The following is a 19399-nucleotide window of genomic DNA, read 5'->3' as shown; positions in this document are numbered from 1 at the left end:
AAAGTACTTTTCAATATAGGAATCCACACAAACTTATTAGATAATCTTTGTTAACTCCATTTTTTTTTCCTTAGGACCTCTTTCCTAGGTCCTCCATCCATCTGTTCCAATCTGCACTGTATAGTTGACATCTCTTTTTTTTTAAGATTTTATTTATTTATTTGCCAGAGAGAGAGGGAGAGCACAAGCAGGGGGAGTGGCAGGCAGAGGTAGAAGCAGGCTCCCCACTGAGCAAGGAGCCCGATGAGGGACTCGATCCCAGGACCCCGAGATCATGACCTGAGCTGAAGGCAGACGCTTAACCATCTGAGCCACCCAGGTGCCCTGTGTATAGTTGACATTTTAAGAATGACCTTTGCCCATGTCCTAGATTGGTTCCCTATATCTCGAATTGATACTGGACATTCAGTGAATCTTTTCATCCTGCACATACAAGTCCACCAGTCTTATAAAAAAATTTTTATTTTTTATTTTTTTTTTAAAGATTTATTTATTTATTTCAGAGAGAGTGAGTGCACAAGCAGGAGGAGCAGGGAGAGGGAGAGAAAATCTCAAGCAGACTGTGCGCTGAGCAAGGAGCCCAACAGGGTGGCTCAGTCTCACAACCCTGAGATCACGACCTGAACCAATACCAAGAGTCAGACACTTAAGCAATTGTGCCACCCAGGTGCCCCTAAAAATTTTTTCTCAAAATTTTTTTTTTTGGTAGTTTCTTCCCCACTATTTTCTTGGTTTTTCTTTCTAGAACTTTTATCAAATGTTTTCAATCTACTATAGCCTACTTTTTCTGCTGAGGATCCCCTGAGAATGCCATGGTTTCTAAGTGTTTTCCATGGCTATAAGGGTAAATCAGTTTACTTCTTATTAGGCCCCCCTGTAGTAGGTACTTTGGTTTAACTTTCTTCCATCTTAACCAAGCCTATATTCTTCCCCATCCTCTTAATATTATATTGTAATTAAGGGTTACCATTGTTTCTTAGTTTTATCAAAGATAAAAGATGTTTCTATGTCTTATTTCCTGTGTGTTTTTTTTAAAGATTTTATTTATGAGAGAGAGAGAGCCTGTGCATGTAGTGGAGGGGTCAGACAGGGGGAGAGAAGGAAAGGGAGAGAATCCCAAGTGGACTCTGTGCTGAGCACCCAGCCCATCACGGGGCTTGGTTCCACAACCCTGAGATCCTGACCCGAGCTGAAACCAAGAGTTGGATGGACGTTCAACCAACTGAGCCACACAGGCACCCCTATTTTCTGTGGTTTTTTGAAGAGAATAGATTAGAGAAGTACTCATATTGAAAAAAAATTTGTGTCCATTTGTTTTATTTCTAATTATTATTGCATACATCACTATGGTCATGTTTTATATCATGAGTTTATAAGATATATTTTAAGGCAAAATGACCAGGCTTACCTAAGGAGAGAAGAGCTTTTTGGTATAAGTGTGGCAGATTTCAATAGTAGTCTCTGACCCTTAGAATATATTCTGTATTTCATCAAATTCCCAGGTACTATCACTGATTAAAAGAAGCACCATTATATACCACTAAGGAAGAAGAGCAGTTAACATTATGCAATGCTTTATCACTTCGATTTTTTTATTAAAAACTTCCTTATTGTGGTGGGGCGCCTGGGTGGCTCAGTTGGTTAAGCATCTGATGCTTGGTCTCAGCTCAGGTCTTGATCTCAGGGTTGTGCATTTGAGCCTCATGTTGGGTTCTGCGCTTGGTGTGGAGCCTACTTAAAAAAACAAAAACAAAGAAAACTTTTTTATTGTGGTAAAAAAAAATCAAAATTTACAATCTTACCTATTTTTATGTGTACAGTTAAGTCATGCGAAGTATATTTACAATGTTGTGAAACAGAGCTCTAGAGCTTTTTCACTTTCACTTAGATTTTTGATGTTATATTTGTTGTAAGAAGTCTTGGATTGATTTGGGTGTAGATTTTTTTTTTAAAGATTTTATTTATTTATTTGAGAGAGAGAATGAGAGACAGAGAGCATGAGAGGGAAGAGGGTCAGAGGGAGAAGCAGACCCCCCGCTGAGCAGGGAGCCCGACGTGGGACTCGATCTCAGGACTCCAGGATCATGACCTGAGCCGAAGGCAGTCGCTTAACCAACTGAGCCACCCAGGCGCCCCTGGGTGTAGATTTTTTATGATATATCACACTGCTTTGCTTCCTTGCCCTTCTGTGAACACAATACTTTTTTGTTCAATGGCAAATGATAATGTTATCCTTTTGAAGACATTTAAACAGCAAAATTACATAATGTGTGATGTTAATGCAAACTCATACTTAAGTGATTATTATATGAACAGTATGACTAACTTGCACATGATTTCACTTGCACAGCAATGCCAGCTATGTTAAGACTGTTGCCTGTGCTCTAGAGATGTGACAATGTTATGACTGTTAGGGTTCATCTCTTATTTCAATGATGTTAAGATATAAGAAATGTGAATCATAAGAATTGATGATATGTAATGTACTCTGCTTTCCCTGAATAGAATTGGCTTCATAACATATTGCTTGTGTTCCTCTGTGTCTCAAGTTATACCATGGACTATGTGTGTGTGTATATATAGGGAGGTAGATAAAGATACAGATGTGTACACACACTTTTTCTTTTTACTAAATAAACTGATAAATGGATCTCTGTTTTCTAGTTCCCAAATGAAGAAAACTTTCCAAAAGGAGGTATTAGCTTTAATATTGAAGATAATTTTCAAGTGAGAGCTGAGTGTAATAAGGACTCAATTGAAAATGACTGTAAGTAAATTAAGTAAAATATAACATTAAAAGTTATTTGACATTGAACAAACTGTTATGTAAAAATCCATGCTTTTTTTCTTCTCCACAGTTATTTTAGATTTCTCTCCTAAAAATTCAGAATGTTCATATCACTATTTGGATTACAATTGTAAATCAGCAGAGAAGACTTCATGGGAAGCAAATAAGGTATAATGTAAGGAGAATTTTAATGGTTGAGAGTAAAAAATCTTGGTAATCTTGGGATGCCTGGGTGGCTTAGTCAGTTAAGTGGCCGCCTCTTGATTTTGGCTCAGGTCATGATCTCAGGGTCCTGGGATCGAGCCCGAGTCAGGCTCTGCACTCAGCAGGGAGTCTGCTAGAGATTCTTTCTCTCTCTCTCTCCCCTCCTGCCACCTCTCCCCCTGCTTATGCATGCTCTCTCTCTCTCAAATAAGTCTTTAAAAACAAGTCTTGGTAATCTTAGAAGAAATGAGTCCAGCAAAAACTAAAAATAAAAATCTTTGGATTTTTTTTTTAACACGATCAAGAAATTTATCAATAACCAGCCAACATTATTTTAGTGATAAAACAGCAGTGTAATTTGTTAGAATAAATAATAAAATGTGGATGACTGCTATCATTACTCAAAGGTGTTGTGAATTTTCTAATATGACATGATAAGAGAGGCATACATAATTAGAGAGGAAGAAATAGAAGAATCAATTAAAAATGAGAAGTTTAAGAAGAATTTTGTAAGGTAGCTGAAGATAAGATAAACTTGAAATGTTAAATGCCTTCCTATACCAGTTAGAATATATAATAGAAAAAGAATCCCGACAATAGTAACAAATGATATACAATGCCTAGGTATAATCTTAATTGGAAATGTGTGGAACATGTGTGAAATAGACTATGAAATTTTACTGTGGAAATATAAAATTCATGTATAAATAGCAATTCAACAATACTGAATGCCCTGTGTAGGTCAGAACTTGTAAGACTTGGGTATAGAGTAATGGACAAAACAGGTATGATCTCCCTTTTTTTTTTTTTTTTTTAAGATTTTACTTATTAATTTATTTAGAGCAAGTGAGTGGAGGGAGGAGCAGAGGGAGAGGGAGAGAATGTCAAGCAGACTCTGGCTGAGTGCAGAGCTGAGCTGGACTCGATCTCATGACCCTGAGATCATGATTGGAGCCGAAATTAAGAGTTGGATGCTCAACTGACTGAGTCACCCAGGTGCCCCTGATCCCTGTCTTTAAAGGCCAAGGAGAAAGAGGTTGAGACGTTTAAAGGAGGGAGAGAGATGTTAATCAAGAGAACAAGCAAACAAATAAATTGAAATAATTGCTATGTAGGAAAGCTGTCAAAGTACTCTGAAATTATAGGGGAATCTACTTTATGGGTAATTAGGAAGGCTTCTCCAGCTATGGCAGCAGTGAGGAGAAGAACATACCTTGCAAAGAAACTGCAAGTGTAAATACTGTGAGATTGGAAAAAGTTGAGTGAGCTTGAGAAAGTGGAAGAAAACCAAAGTAACGGGATTGTAGTGAGTGAAAGGAAAAGTGGTACTTAGAGATTGGAAAAGTGAGCAGGACCAGATACACAGTCTTGCAGTCGAGGTTAAGAATTTTGATAGTACTCTATGTTCCACTGGGAAATCCATGAAGCGTTTTCAGCAGAAAGTCACATGACTTAATTTACCTTTTTAAAAGGTTTTGCTGGCTGCTCTATGGAAGATGGGTTTAGTGGGCGCTGCTGGTGGAAACCAGTTAAGAAGAGCCTTGAATTATAAGGACTTGCAGGTAGGGATTGTGGCAGTGAAAGGAGTTAGAAGCATGGATGTTGCTGGATTGAATATAGATAGTAGGGTGAAGAAAAATGGAGAAGAAAGATTCCTGGCTGTCTGACTTAACAGTTGTGTAGACTGAGGTGGTTTTCACTGAGTGGAGTAAGATGGAGGAGCTGAGATTGCCAGAACAAAATACCACGGGATGGGTCTCATAAACAACAGAAATTTATTTTGTCATAGTTCTGGAGGCTAGAAGTCCAAGATCAAGGCTTTGGCTAATTTGGTTTCTGATGAGGATTCTCTTTATGATGGTTACCTTCTCATTATATCCTGACAGGGCCTTTCCTAGGTGTGTACATGTGGAGAGAAAGAGAGCAAGTGAATGCAAGCTCTCTTTTTATAAGGACACCAATTCTGTCATATCAGGGCCCCACTCTTATGATGACCTCCTTTATCATTTACACTTTGTTATCTCTTAGAGGCCCTATCTCCCAATACAGTTACATTGGGGGTTAAAACTTCAACATATGAATTTGTGGGGGACACATTTCAGTCCACAGCAGGGAGAAGCATGTTTGGTGAATATACAGACACAGACAAGGAATGCCCGTGAGTCAGTCAAGTAGAGATAGGAAATTAGAAGTTGGGTACCTGGGTCTGGTTCAGAGAAGTTTGTGTGGTCATTTGCACATAGCAAAGTTTAAAGTACTGAGAATGGAGGGGTTCATTTCAAGAGTGTGTAGAGAAAGGAGAATGTTATATCCCATTCTCAAGAATTGGGAGGTGGAGAGGGCTAGTTATGTCACTTATTGTTGTAAAGTGAAAGAAACTGTTCATTTGGCAACTTGGAGGTCATCGGTGACTTTGGTAAGAGCAGTTTCAGTGAAATAGTGAGGGTAGAAACCAGTTTAGAGTATATTTAATAGTAAATGAGAAGTGAGAAGTAGTGACTGTAGATGCGGAAAACTCCTTAAAAAGATTAGCATATTTAGTCAATCAGTCACTCATTCCTCAAATATTTTTTGAGCAACTATTGTGTGTTACACTGTTGTACATGCTAGAGATAGGCCTGTGAATAAACCAGGCAAAGATCTGCTTTCCTGGAACTTGCATTCTAATGAAAGGAAACAGACAATAAGCAAGTATATAGTACCTCAGAGGGTTTTAAGTGCTATGGAGAACAATAAAGCTGTGTAAAGGGGATAGAGTTCTATTTTATAGGTAAAATAGGGCCTCTAATAAAATGACACTGGAGTAAAGATCTAGAAGGAGAGAGAGGAAGGGAGAGCACACACATGCCATGCAGATATCTGGAGGGAGAGCATTCCAGGCACAAGGAATAGTAAGTAGAGAGGTTTTGAGGCAGTGGAATGCTGGCCAATTTGTAGAACAGCAAGGAGGTAGCCCTGGAATGAATGAATGAATGAATGAATGAATGAATGAATGAATGGAGAGTGGTAGGAAGTGAGATCAAAGAGGAAGTAAAGGGCCTGATCTTATGGGGCAGCTGCACAGGACATTTTCAGAACCTTCTTGTACTTTGAGAGAGTTTGGGAACCATTAGAGTTTTAATGAGAGGAAGGAAATAGTTGAACTTATGTTTAGAAAGAACTCTGTGGCCAGTTTGTAGAGAATGCACTGTGGATGTAATACTCAGTGTGTAATACTCAGGAAGTACTGCCTCTTATTGTTACTTTTGTTGAAGGTGTAATACAATGGAGACGGCCTAGGTTTGAATGCCAACTCTGCTGCTAATAAGCTGGGTGAATTTAAACAAGTTTAATTGCTTAACTACTCTTTTTCTCAGTTCTCTAAGTGGTAGAATAAGGAAAATGGGAGTACCAATCTCCTATGGTTGTGGTAAGGATCAAATAAGTTAAAGATATAAGGTGCTTAGGATACTCCCTGGCACACAGTAAGAATTTGTAAATATAGTAAGACTATTACCATGGTGATGATTGACTGTAATTTCTCATTAGTTTGTTTCTTCTACTAAATTGAACTCCTTGGGTGTGGGGATCATGAGTATTCATCTTCACATCCTTATTTCCTAGCACAGCACCTAGAACCAAGTGGCTAATCAAGAAAGTGTTTTAAAACTTGTATATAAATTTTTATCTTTATTGTAATTTACTAAAAAAATAAACAGATACATTCTAACAAGTTTAAATCATTCAGAAGTATATAAAGTTTCAAGAACCCTTTCCCCCTAATTCCACCTCCATTAGAAACCAACCATTCTTAACAGTTTGGTATGCATTCTTCCAAACTTTTATTCTTTTATTCTGTTGTTATACAAATATATATATATTAAATGTGATCATCATATTAGATTTTTAAGGTGATTAATTTCTGGAAGCAGCAAGAAAATTAAATACTGTTATAAGGAGAATAACATAATGAATAATATGACTTCAGGTCTGGAATATATCAAAAAAGTTCACTCCATTTGGGAGCAATATTTTGAGATTTAGGTCAACTGTAGATAAACCCTAGACCTGAAGACATTAAGAGAAAGCTGTTTATTCCTTGAGTCTGCAGGAAGTTTTACTTTCACAGCTCTAAACATGAGGTCTGAGTTAATCTTAAGCCCCTTCGACTGGAAATTCATCTTCAGAACCAAATCTCCATAACCCAGATCAATCTAAATCGGAATCTGACCCATTTCAAATAAATCCAGTAGTTTTTATTATTTATTTATTTATTAAAAGATTTTATTTATTTACTTGACAGAAAGACACAGCAAGAGAGGGAACACAAGCAGGGGGAGTGGGAGAGGGAGAAGCAGGCTTCCCGCTGAGCAGGGAGCCCGACGCGGGACTCGATCCCAGGACCGTGAGATCATGACCCAAGCCGAAGGCAGACACTCAACGACTGAACCACCCAGGCGCTCCTATTTACTTATTTTTTAAAAAGATTTTATTTATTTATTTGACAGAGAGAGAGAGAGAGAGAGCACAAGCAGGGGGAGGGGCAGAGGGAGAAGCAGGCTCCCTGCTGAGCAGGGAGCCCAATGTGAGACTCGATCTCAGGACCCTGGGATCATGATCTGAGCCCAAGGTAAGACACTTAACCTACTGAGCCACCCACTGACTGAGCCCCATAAATCCAGTAGTTTTTATGTTCTGTATTTTACTTTTTATTATTATTATTGACTTTAGTGAGTTTATTCTATCCTGCCCCTTTGGGAAGAATCTTTGCCCTACTATAGCTCTTCATAATGTGCTTGAAAGCATTATTTTTATAATGTAGATTATTAGAATTCATTCAAACTATAGGGAAAAAATGTAATAACATTTTGCTCAGTAGTTTTGTTTTTTCTTTCTGAATAGGTGACATCACCAGAACAAAAGAACTCTACATTAAACCCTGTTTCTACTTTTTCTTTGAACTCAAGAGATGAAGACTTTGTGCTAGAATTCTCTGAGGAGTCCCTGAAAGAAAGAACTTTACCTGGTGACCTTCACTTCCTCAACTTAGTTACTATCATAGTCCTCTAATACCTCTCTGTGTAAAATGAAGTTTTTTATTTGAGAAATTGTTACTAAACTAAAAATAATCTTGGGACCAGATTCAGTGTCAACCCCTCAAGCTTTCCCACATCCTTTTTCTATTTCAGATGGTTCTTACTTCCAAATACAGTATTTCCTTCTAATTCGCAGGTTCCTTCTCATTTTCCCTGTCAGTTTCTCATCATGGACCTCTGAAAGTCTCTTCTGTCATTACAGTTCTTCTCACAGCTCTGACTCCAGAGCCAGGCCCCTCAATTGCCCACTCCCCTCCCAGGGGAACGGTTCATTATGAATGTTTCATTTACACCATTGGTTGACTGTGGTCTGACCTCTTACTTTCCCCTGTTTTTGCTCTGGGATCCTGGCAATATCAGGGAGCTCGTCAGCTGCTGCTTCCACAGTTGTATTTTCAGGTCTCCATGTTTTCATATATTTTGACTCTTCCCTATGAGTAATTTCCTGCTTCTTGGTAAGTACAGTACATTCTGTAGGATTCTTTCCACTAATTTTTCTTCTTTTTTTGTAATTTCACCAACGGATCTTCCCCTGATTCCAAAGCCATATTAGGTAAGGGGTGAAGTTGTAGGTAATTTTTTTGGTCATGGGTGGATGATATAAAAAAGAAAAACTTTGTAATGTGAATGAGTAGTTGGGTTGGAAAAGGTTTACTGGGTGTGGTTGGCAGAGAAAACAAGGTAGGGAAGAGTCATTGTGGGAGGATTGGGTATCTAAACAAGTGAAGTGACAATGGAATAATAGATGATTTTCATAGTTAGACCGTGAGTCTTTCACTCTTTATTTTTTAAATTATTTATTTTTAATTTTTTATTCAAGTATAATTAACATGTAGTATTCTGTTAGTTTCAGGTGTATAATACAATGTTGCAACAATTTTATACATTTCTCAGTGCTTATTGAGATAAGTGTGCTCTTAACTCCCTTTATCTATTTCACTCCTCCCCCCCACCCATCTCCCCTCTGGCAACCACCAGTTTGTTCTCTGTATTTAAGAGTCTGTTATTTTGTTTATCTCCTTTTTTCTTTGTTTTATTTCTTAAATTCCACATATGGGTGAAATCATATGGTGTTTGTCTTACTCTGACTTATTTCACTTAGCATTATACCCTCTGGGTCCATCCATGTTGTTGCAAATGGCAAGGATTCATTCTTTTTATTGACTAATATTCCATGGTGTGTGTGTGTGTGTGTGTGTGTGTGTGTGTGTGTGTGTACTGCATCTTCTTTATCCATTCATCTAAGGATGGACAGTTGGGTTGATTCCATATCTTGGCTGTTGAAAATAATGCTGCGTAGACATGGGGGTGTATATATCTTTTCAAATTAGTGTTTTCCTTTTCTTTCGGTAAATACCCAGTAGTGGAATTACTGTATCATATGGTAGTTCTATTTTGAATTTTTTGAGGAACCTCCATACTGTTTTCCATAGTGGCTACACCAACTTGCATTCTCACCAACAGTGCATAGGGTTCTTTTTCTCCACATCCTTGTCAACACTTGTTATTTCTTGTCTTTTTTTATTTTAGCCATTCTGACAGGTGTAAAGTGGTATCTTATTGTGGTTTTAATTTGCATTTCCCTGATGATGAGTGATGTTGAACATTTTTTCATGTGTCTGTTGATCATCAGTATGTCTTTGGAAAAATGTCTATTCAGGGGTGCCTGGATGGCTCAGTCAGTAAAGCGGCCGACTCTTGATTTCAGCTCAGGTCATGATCTTAGGGTTCTGATGTCAAGCTGCATCAGTCTCCATGCTCAGCGGAGAGTCTGCTTGAGGATTCTGTCATTCTCTCTCTGCTTCTCCCCTGCGCACGTGCTCACTCTCTCTCTCTAAGATAAATAGATAAATTTAAAAGAAAAAAAAGAAAAGTGTTTATTCATATCCTTTGCCCACTTTAATGGAGTTACTTGTGGTTTTTTGGTGTTGAGTTGTAGTTCTTTATGTATTTTGGATATTAATCCCTTATCTGATATATCATTTGCAAATACCTTCTTCCAATCTGTACATTGCCTTTTTCTTTTGTTGATGGTTTCCTTTGCTGTCCAAAAGCTTTTTATTTTGGTGTAGTCCCAATAGTTTTTAATTTTGTTTTTGTTTCTCTTATCAGAAAAGACATGTGTAGAAAAATGTTTCTAGGGGAGCCTGGGTGGCTCAGTCATTAAGCATCTGCCTTCGGCTCAGGTCATGATCCCAGGGTTCTGGGATCGAGCCCTGTGCAGGGAGCCTGCTTCAACCTCTCCCTCCCCCCGCTTGTGTTCCCTCTCTCACTGTCTCTCTCTCTGTCAAATAAATAAATAAAATCTTAAAAAAAAAAAAAAAGAAAAAAGTGTTTCTATGGCAAATGTCAAAGAAATTACTGCCTATGTTGTTTTTTAGGAGTTTTATGATTTTAGGTTTCACATTTAGGTCTTTAATCCATTTTAAGTTAATTTTTGTTTATGGTGTAAGAAAGTGGTCTGATTTTATTCTTTTGCATGTAGCTGTCTGGTTTTCCCAACACCAGTTGTTTAAGAGATTTTCCCCATTGTATATTCTTGCCTCCTTTGTTATAGATTAATTGACCATATAAGTGTGGACTGATTTCTGGACTCTATTATTCTCTTTCATTGATTTATATGTCTGTTTTTATGCCAGTCTTTTACTCTTTAATGAGGTTTTAACTTTTCTGTCAGTGTTGCTTGATTGACTTGTTAGAATTATAATCTAACACTATAGAAGAATATCTTTGGCTCACCTACTGCTCTACTACCTTCCCAAGTGATCTCCAGAGTTTATTTCCAACAAATAATAAGTCTGTCAAGAAGGTACATTATCATAAAATAGGAAACCATAGCATTGTCAGGTAAAAACTTTAAGCTTATATACTTCCCATGTAGTAGTATTCATTCATTCATTTATTCAACAAATATTTATTATTGCTTTTTATATTTTCAGGAATATATCTATTACTAACACTGCTAAAAAAAGAAATTTTTTTTTATTTTTTAAGATTTTATTTATTTATTTGACAGAGAGACACAGCGAGAGAGGGAACACAAGCAGGGGGAGTGGGAGAGGGAGAAGCAGGCTTCCCGCAGAGCAGGGAGCCTGATGAGGGGCTTGAACCCAGGACCCTGGGATCATGATCTGAGCCGAAGGCAGACACTTAACAACTGAGCCACCCTGGCACACCTGAAAAAAGGAATTCTAAAACTCAGCTAAGATCTGCCATAACATGAGTTTACCAGAACTGAACTCTTATCACATACCAATAGATCAGAATAAGGCTAAATACCTTCTTTACCCTGAATGTTAACATACTAATTCATGAGTGTAGTAAATATAAAGGAAGTTATAGTCACATGGTCAGATAAATAAACCATGAATTTCAGTCTCTGGAGTAGGAATGTAAAGTTGAGCACAAACAACAAGTTCTGAGTATTTGTCCTGACTCTACCAGTCAGTAGTCATGTTACCTCTAGGTCTTGGTAGTGTCATCTGTAAAATGAGAATACTAAAACCCTTTTTGGCTGTAAAGTACTCTGAAAACTTAAGTGCTATATAAATATAATCTAGTGATTGATGGGGGGCGGGGGTGAATCCTTAGCTAAGGGGGAAAAGAAAAAAGGATTGCAAGTTCATCAACCTTAAAGTTTGAGTCTCTTAAGCTTTGAAATCTTTATTTTTTGAGACTAAAATCATTAAAATTTTTTTATTATGGAAAAGGAAATAAAATTATGATTTTTTTTTTTTCCAAGGCAAATTGGTACTTTTCTTTTTTGTACAGATAGCTACTGGTTTTTAGAGCCTAGGTGATGACTGTAATACATTTTTTTATTTAATAAGCTCTTTTTTTTTTTCCCCCAGTTATCAAAAAATCCAGTTCTCTGGAGAATAAGAACTTTCAAAGGCTTCCATTAGTAAGTAGAACCCGAGTTCCACTTATTACCTTGCCACCTGCCAAAAGGTCACCTGATTTAGATGCTTGTTCATACGTGATCAACTGTGACAGGCAAGAATCTTCTGGTTCCCCCCACATATTCAATTTGTGTGAAGAATCAGGAGTTCTTTCTTTTAGCTGTGGGCTTGAGGACCAAAGTGAAACTTCCTTCTGTAAAGAATCTAGAGAAATGACTCCAAGGGACGTTTTACTTCTCAATAATGTATCTACTCAAAGCAAGTGGCTGAAATATCAGAACATACCCCCGTGCAATTTGACTACTTCAAACAGAGTCGATAAGAAAGTAACAGATGGCTTCTCTGCTGAGGTTATATCTGGGACACATTTTAGTGACACAGGTGAAAGAGAGAATGATGCTGTGAATAAAAGCTCTTTAGACTCTATGCATTTGCAAATGTTAAAAGGCATGCTCCATCAACAGCAGCAGGATTTTAGCAGTCAAGATTTGGTTCCCAGAAAGAAAGCACTCTCTTTGAGTATAAAGCAGACTTCCAAGACTGAAAAACTTCAAAACATGTTAAGAGAGTCTGCCTGCTATATCTACGGTGTAACAGGAAGTTTACAGGTGAGGAAGTGTACCAATGTATCTTGGTGCATTTTTTCTAATAGTTACTGTCTGAATTTTAACAGAAGAATTACCAAAATCATATAGGAGCAATGATTTTACTCTTGGAGTGGATGGCTTTTTTTTTTTCTTTCCCTTTTTTGAGTTTTCCAGAACTCTAGGTACAGTCATATCTTCTTTGACTTAAAATCTTTCCTAGTAGTGTGAGCATTAAATGAAATTATATATTTGAAAGTGTCTGGTGCAGTATCTGGCACATAATAAGTACTTAATAAATTATAGCTCCAACTGTTTCCACTTCCACTACTACTATTACTGTGATTGTTCTCATTTTTCACTATCAGTTCAGTTTTGCCAATCAGATCATTGTTAAGGTAAAGTTACATCTTATTGTGCATTGGTTGTGCATAATTATTGTAGTTGTAACCAGAAATTGAAACACATAATGTTGTTCATATATATATATATATATATATATATATATATATATATATTTTTTTAAGATTTTATTTATTTGACAGAGAGAGACACAGCGAGAGAGGGAACACAAGCGGGGGGAGTGGGGGAGGGAGAAGCAGGCTTCCTGCAGAGCAGGGAGCCTGATGCGGGGCTTGATCCCAGGACCCTGGGATCATGACCTAAGCCGAAGGCAGACCCTTAACCACTGAGCCACCCAAGCGCCCCCATAATCTTGTTCTTATCAGCTAAGTTTTTCCTAGCAAAAACTAAAAACTTATTAAGGGACAGACAAAAAACATTTAGTTTTTTTATATGATTAAAAGTGCTGTGCAATTCACAGCACTTGAATTGTGTAAGACTGTTGAATCACAGACCTGTACCTCTGAAACAAATAATACATTATATGTTTAAAAAAAAAAAAGAAGAAGAAGAAGATAGCAGGAAGGGAAAAATGAAGGGGGGGAAATTGGAAGGGGAGACGAACCATGAGAGACTATGGACTCAGAGAAACAAACTGAGGGTTCTAGAGGGGAGGGTGGTGGGGGGATGGGTTAGCCTGGTGATGGGTATTAAAGAGGGCACATACTGCATGGAGCACTGGGTGTTATACGCAAACAATGAATCATGGAACACTACATCAAAAACTAATGATGTAATGTATGGTGATTAACATAATAAAAAAATGCACATGCCTCTCAAAAAAAAAAGTGCTATGCATAGCCATTCTTGCTATATTTACTATCTCATTTAAAATTAGCAAATGATTTTCAAGAATTCTGAAAATTAAAAGAAAAATGTGTTTGTTAAACATATCTATAGAAAATAATTTACTCATTAGTAAACAGTATTTTTCTGGAGTTGTTATAATAACTTGAATTATTCCATTTCAGGAGATAAATGGCTCTGAGCTATGCTTCCCAAGTGGGCAGAAAATAAAATCTGCTTGTCTTCCCCAAAGGCAAATTCATATACCAGCTGTTTTTCAGTCTCCTGCTCATTATAAGCAGATTTTTACATCTTGTCTCATAGGTATGACTGTTGTCTTTCTATTTTATTATGATTAATTGCTGCTTAGTGTAAGTAGTATAGCTGCGAGAAAGCATAATATCTTATACTCTGACTTTTCATATTAAATTCTCTACTTGAGATTTGTTATTTTCCATACGTTTCCTCCGGTTTTCAACAGTAACATATTCTAATTGCAGGGCAAATTGAGTTTCATAAGTGGGAAATGACAGTATTACCTTTTTCAAGTTATAATTTTTCATTTTTTTTTAAACTAGAAGTGTTACAAATGGTTTTGTTAAGAAATTTTAAACATGATGCATGATTAGTTTTGATAGTTCTTTTTGTTGTACAAGGACAAAACTTACCTTTAAAAAAGTGGATATTAGCATTAGGTTATAGATTACTCTGTTAAAAGGCTTTTTTTAAATTTAGCTAACAATACACATGATACAAACAATTATTTTGTATTTAGTTTTCATCTGTACTTATCTTTTCTTTTTTTTTGTAGAACATCTAAATATATTGCTGTTTGGGTTGGCACAGAGGTTGCACAAAGCTCTTTCAAAAGTTGACGTATCATTTTACACATCATTAAAAGGAGAGAAACTGAAAAATGTAGAAAGTAATGTGCCATGCTGCCATCATCATCAACCTGCAAAACTTGTCATGGTTAAAAAGGAAGGTCCAAATAAGGTATTGTTCCCTTCCTTGCCTGTTGCCCCACCAAATACTTGTAAAAAGTGTAGGTACCTGTTGCTTTATGACAAGCTTAGTTAAAGATCAAGTCTTGATTAGGAGCCACTTGAGGTGTTAGTAACTAACATACAGTAAACTCCCAGGAAATTTTTATTGAAAGATTATCTGTGTTCTAGGATACAAAAGTATGAGTTAAGATCATCCTTCAAGGGGCGCCTGGGTGGCTCAGTCGGTTAAGCGACTGCCTTCGGCTCAGGTCATGATCCCAGGGTCCTGGGATTGAGCCCCGCATTGGGCTCCCCGCTCAGTGGGGAGCCTGCTTCTCCCTCTCCCACTCCCCCTACTTGTGTTCCCTCTCTTGCTGTCTCTCTCTCTCTGTCAAATAAATAAATAAAATCTTAAAAAAAAAAAAGATCATCCTTCAGATTGCTTAGGAACTTATTACATAGTGGTGGATGGAGAAAGAAACATAAAAGGAAACTTTGTATAATAGTGTAATTGATACAGTAGGAGGGATATGCCCAAGTTACAGTTAGAGCACTGAGAAAAGATTATGTCCCAACCTGAGGTCTTAGAGAATGCAGAGATGAGCCTGAAAGAAGTGAAAGTTGAAGTAGTCTATTATGTAATCTCCAGTATGAGTAAAAGATAAGGCCTTAGGAATATAAAACATAATGATTTAATTTACATTGCTGATAATGTATTATTATAGAAGAAGTCAAGTTAGTAAAATGTTTATGTATTTCATATATAAATTTAGATATAAATTCAGTTGTCAAAAGCAAGAATTCTTAAATATAATATAACCATAGAATAAAATATAGAACCATCAAGTCTTTTTTTTCTTTTTAAGATAATTTGATGACATTGTTGTCATGTGTACAGTATGTTGTGTGTAAAGGTTAGGTTATGGAGTAGAAAACACATCATTATCTGAGTTTTATTTTTTTAAAACAGTATACATGTGTATATTTTCATGTGCATGTGCACACACTTATGTGAATGATAAAAAAGGCCAAAAAGAAATGCACAAGGTATTTCTTGTAGTTGTTTCTGGGTAGCTTTCTGGTTTTCTATAGTGAACATTTTAAATGGGGAAAGCAATAAATTTTATTTTTCAAATAAGCTTATATTCTCAGGATAATGTAATTTTTTGATAAGGAGAAAATAAATGGACAAGTAGGTGGTTTTAAATTTTAATGTGTTGTTTAAATTGATATTAATAAAAAGATTAACTTGTATAATGAATAATTTATTGGAGTACGTTAATGCCAAACACAAGTCTTGACAAACACAATACAAAAACAGTAAAATATAAAATTTCTCTTACTAAATTGTAGTATCTTTTTCCTCTTAGGGTCGTCTCTTTTATACCTGTGATGGACCCAAAGTTGACCGATGTAAATTTTTCAAGTGGCTTGAAGAAATGACCCCAGAATATTTAATACAAGAAGACTCTCTACCTAGCATGGTTTTAAGTGATATAAAGAGTATTGGCCTATACTTAAGAAGTCAAAAGATTCCCCTCTTTGAGGAATGCCAACTTTTGGTGAGGTATGTTTCTTGGTACCAAATAATGCCTGTAATTATATCAGAAAATAATAACCTTACATGATTGTCATCATTTGTTCTTTTTTTAAAGGTTTATTTATTTATTTTAGAGAGAGAGTGAGAGGGACAGCGAGTTGGGGGTGGAGCAGAGGCGCGGGGGGCAGAATCTCAAGCAGACTCTCCGCTGAGCATGGAGCCCAATGTTGGGACTCACTCCCATGACCCTGAGATCAGGACCTGAGCTGAAATCAAGAGTCAGACGCTTAACCAACTGAGCCACCAGGGGGCCCTGATTATCATTAGTTTTAAAAGAGATTGAGATAGAAAAAATATCTAAAAGTATCTAAAGCCTCAGTTTTTCTAACTGTAAAATGGGAATAATTTTCTAAAGCTATATTTGGCCCCCTCTAAACATCAAGCAGTGTCAACAATATGAAGGTGACTGGCAGGCATGCTATTTTTCTAATCATTTTTTTTATTATTATTTTTTTAAGATTTATTTATTTATTTATTTATTTGACAGAGAGAGAGACAGCAAGAGAGGGAACACAAGCAGGGGGAGTGGGAGAGGGAGAAGCAGGCTTCCCGCAGAGCAGGGAGCCCAACGTGGGGCTCGATCCCAGGACCCTGGGATCATGACCTGAGCCGAAGGCAGAAGCTTAATGACTGAGCTACCCAGGTGCCCCTCTAATCATTTTTATATACGGTCACAATCAACCATAAGAATAATTTTTATCAGTGCAGGATAATAGTGGTCATTCATAAGCCTGAACTAGGTAGTTTTATAGGGTAATAGAATGCTACATTTTGTTTTGTTTTATTTTTATTTTTTAAAGATTTTATTTATTTATCTATTTGAGAGAGTGAGAGAGAGCACATGAGAGGGGCAAGGGTCAGAGGGAGAAGCAGACTCCCTGCTGAGCAGGGAGCCCGATGTGGGATTCGATCCTGGGACTCCAGGATCATGACCTGAGCCAAAGGCAGTCGCTTAACCGACGGAGCCACCCAGGCGCCCCTGTTTTGTTTTGTTTTAAAGATTTTATTTATTTATTTGACGGAGACAGTGAGAGCAGGAACACAAGCAGGGGGAGTGGGAGAGGGAGAAGCAGGCTTCCCGCTGAGCGGGGAGCCCAATGCGGGGCTCGATCCCAGGACCCTGGGACCATGACCCAAGCCGAAGGCAGACGCTTAAGGACTGAGCCACCCAGGTGCCCCCAGAATGCTACATTTTGGAAACATGTCTTATAAAAGTGGGATTATCCAAAATGTAGCTATAATGAACATTTGCATGGTAATTTAATAACATCTTTGGGGAGTTTATACATGCTCTGCACTCTTCTAAGCACTTTGCATGTATTATTTCATTTAACCATCATAATAGCCTAGAAAATAGGGAAATAATGGGGATAATTTATTATAGTTATTAAAACTGAGATGTACTCTTTTATATACTTCTTGGATACTTTTCCTATCTCAGTCTCTTTTAAAACTAATAATAATTCTGTGATGGTTGCTATTTTCTTCCTTTGACACAATACTTTTTTATTTTGTGTACATGTATGAAAGTACATAAACATACATTCACCCTGGTTCTTTCCTTTTAATATTGTATTTTAAAGATGAAAAAGATTTGTACCTTCAAACTTCCACTTCTAAAGTAAGTCCTGGGATTATAATGTACAGTATGGTAACTAGTTAATAATACTGTATTATATATTTAAAAGTTGCTAAGAGAGTAGATCTTAATAGTGCTCCTCTTGGGCACCTGGGTGACTCAATCAGTTAAGCGTCCAGCTCTTGATTTTGGCTCAGGTCCTGATCTCAGGGTCATGAGATCGAGCCCCACATTTGGCTCTGTGCTCAGCGGTAAGTCTGCTTGAGATTCTCTCTGCCCCTCCCCCACCAAATACATAAATAAATTTTTAAAAAAATGCTCATCACAAGGGAACAATTTGTAACTGTGGTGATGGATGTTAACTATACTTACTATGGTGATCATTTCATAATATATACACATATCGAACCATTTTATTGTACACCTGAAACTACTATAATGTTGTATGACAATTATATCTCAGTAAAAAATTTGTACCTTAATACTTAAATTCATTTTTATTTTTTACTCATTTTTCAGAAAAGGATTTGATTTTCAAAGAAAGCAGTATGGCAAACTAAAGAAGTTTACTACTGTAAATCCTGAATTTTATACTGAACCTAAAAGCAAACTTTATCTTAAGCTGAGTCGGAAGGAAAGTTCTTCAACATACAGCAAAAGTAAGTTAATTGATCATTTTGGTAACTGAATCTAGCCTTGTATCTCAGTTACATAACAGCTCTGTAAATTCTTTATATTAAAGAGGTTTTATAAAATATTGTTTAATAGTAGCATATATTGTGAATTATTGTATAATAAATTGGACCATTTCCAAAAAGCATATTTTAAAATTTTAGTTTTTTAAAAAACTTTACTAAAGGATCCCCAAATCTATTTAATTTTGTTTAAAAAATTGTACTAACTTCTCAGCATTATATAAATAACTATATTAATTCAGTTGTATTCTGACCTAATATCAAAAATAAACTGAAAATGCAATGATTTTATTGATATTTCTGTCGTTGCACAATTTGACAACAATGGACCACAAGTTTTGTATATTTGGAAGTAAAATCCTTAAAAGAATTTTTTCTAAGGTGTTTAGATGCGCTAAATTGGGTTAATCATTATCTTTGGTTTCATGACCTACTCCTATCATTGGTCCTCATGTAGCTTGCTTTAATTATTTAGTTATTTTAAATAATGTAAGTGTCTATGAATCTATAAACCAAAGCAAAATCAAGTACCTTTATAGCTACTTACATTTAATATAGAGTAACCCCAATAACTCATCTGGCTGTCTCTCCTAAAGTGATTATCATTTTCATCCCTGTGTTCATCAGCATCTTGCTTCTCTTTGTTTATAGGTTTATATAAATGAATTCCTAAAGAGCATATACTTGACTATTGAACAACATAGGTTTGAACTGTGCAGGTCTACTTATACATGACTTTTTTAATAAATTCAGTACAGTACTATAAATATATTTTCTCTTATGATCTTTTTTTTTTTT

At 36.5% G+C, this 19399-nt stretch overlaps 1 protein-coding gene across 1 annotated transcript in view; it reads left to right on the top strand.

Annotated features, from left to right (window-relative positions):
• ZGRF1 (zinc finger GRF-type containing 1) overlaps positions 1-19399 on the top strand; it is a 96975-nt gene that overhangs the window by 39551 nt on the left and 38025 nt on the right. Inside the window, exons 11-18 of the mRNA XM_032401119.1 lie at positions 2665-2767; positions 2859-2956; positions 7874-7997; positions 11919-12577; positions 13927-14065; positions 14553-14737; positions 16098-16294; positions 18426-18565. Of these exons, the coding sequence (XP_032257010.1) occupies positions 2665-2767; positions 2859-2956; positions 7874-7997; positions 11919-12577; positions 13927-14065; positions 14553-14737; positions 16098-16294; positions 18426-18565 (1645 nt within the window). The remainder of the gene's footprint in view (positions 1-2664; positions 2768-2858; positions 2957-7873; positions 7998-11918; positions 12578-13926; positions 14066-14552; positions 14738-16097; positions 16295-18425; positions 18566-19399) is intronic.

This window comes from Phoca vitulina, unplaced genomic scaffold, assembly GCF_004348235.1.
Source record: "Phoca vitulina isolate PV1807 unplaced genomic scaffold, GSC_HSeal_1.0 scaffold3, whole genome shotgun sequence".
NCBI lineage: Eukaryota > Metazoa > Chordata > Mammalia > Carnivora > Phocidae > Phoca > Phoca vitulina.
Note: the sequence above shows the minus strand (reverse complement) of the source record. Positions and strands in the feature narration are given on the sequence as shown.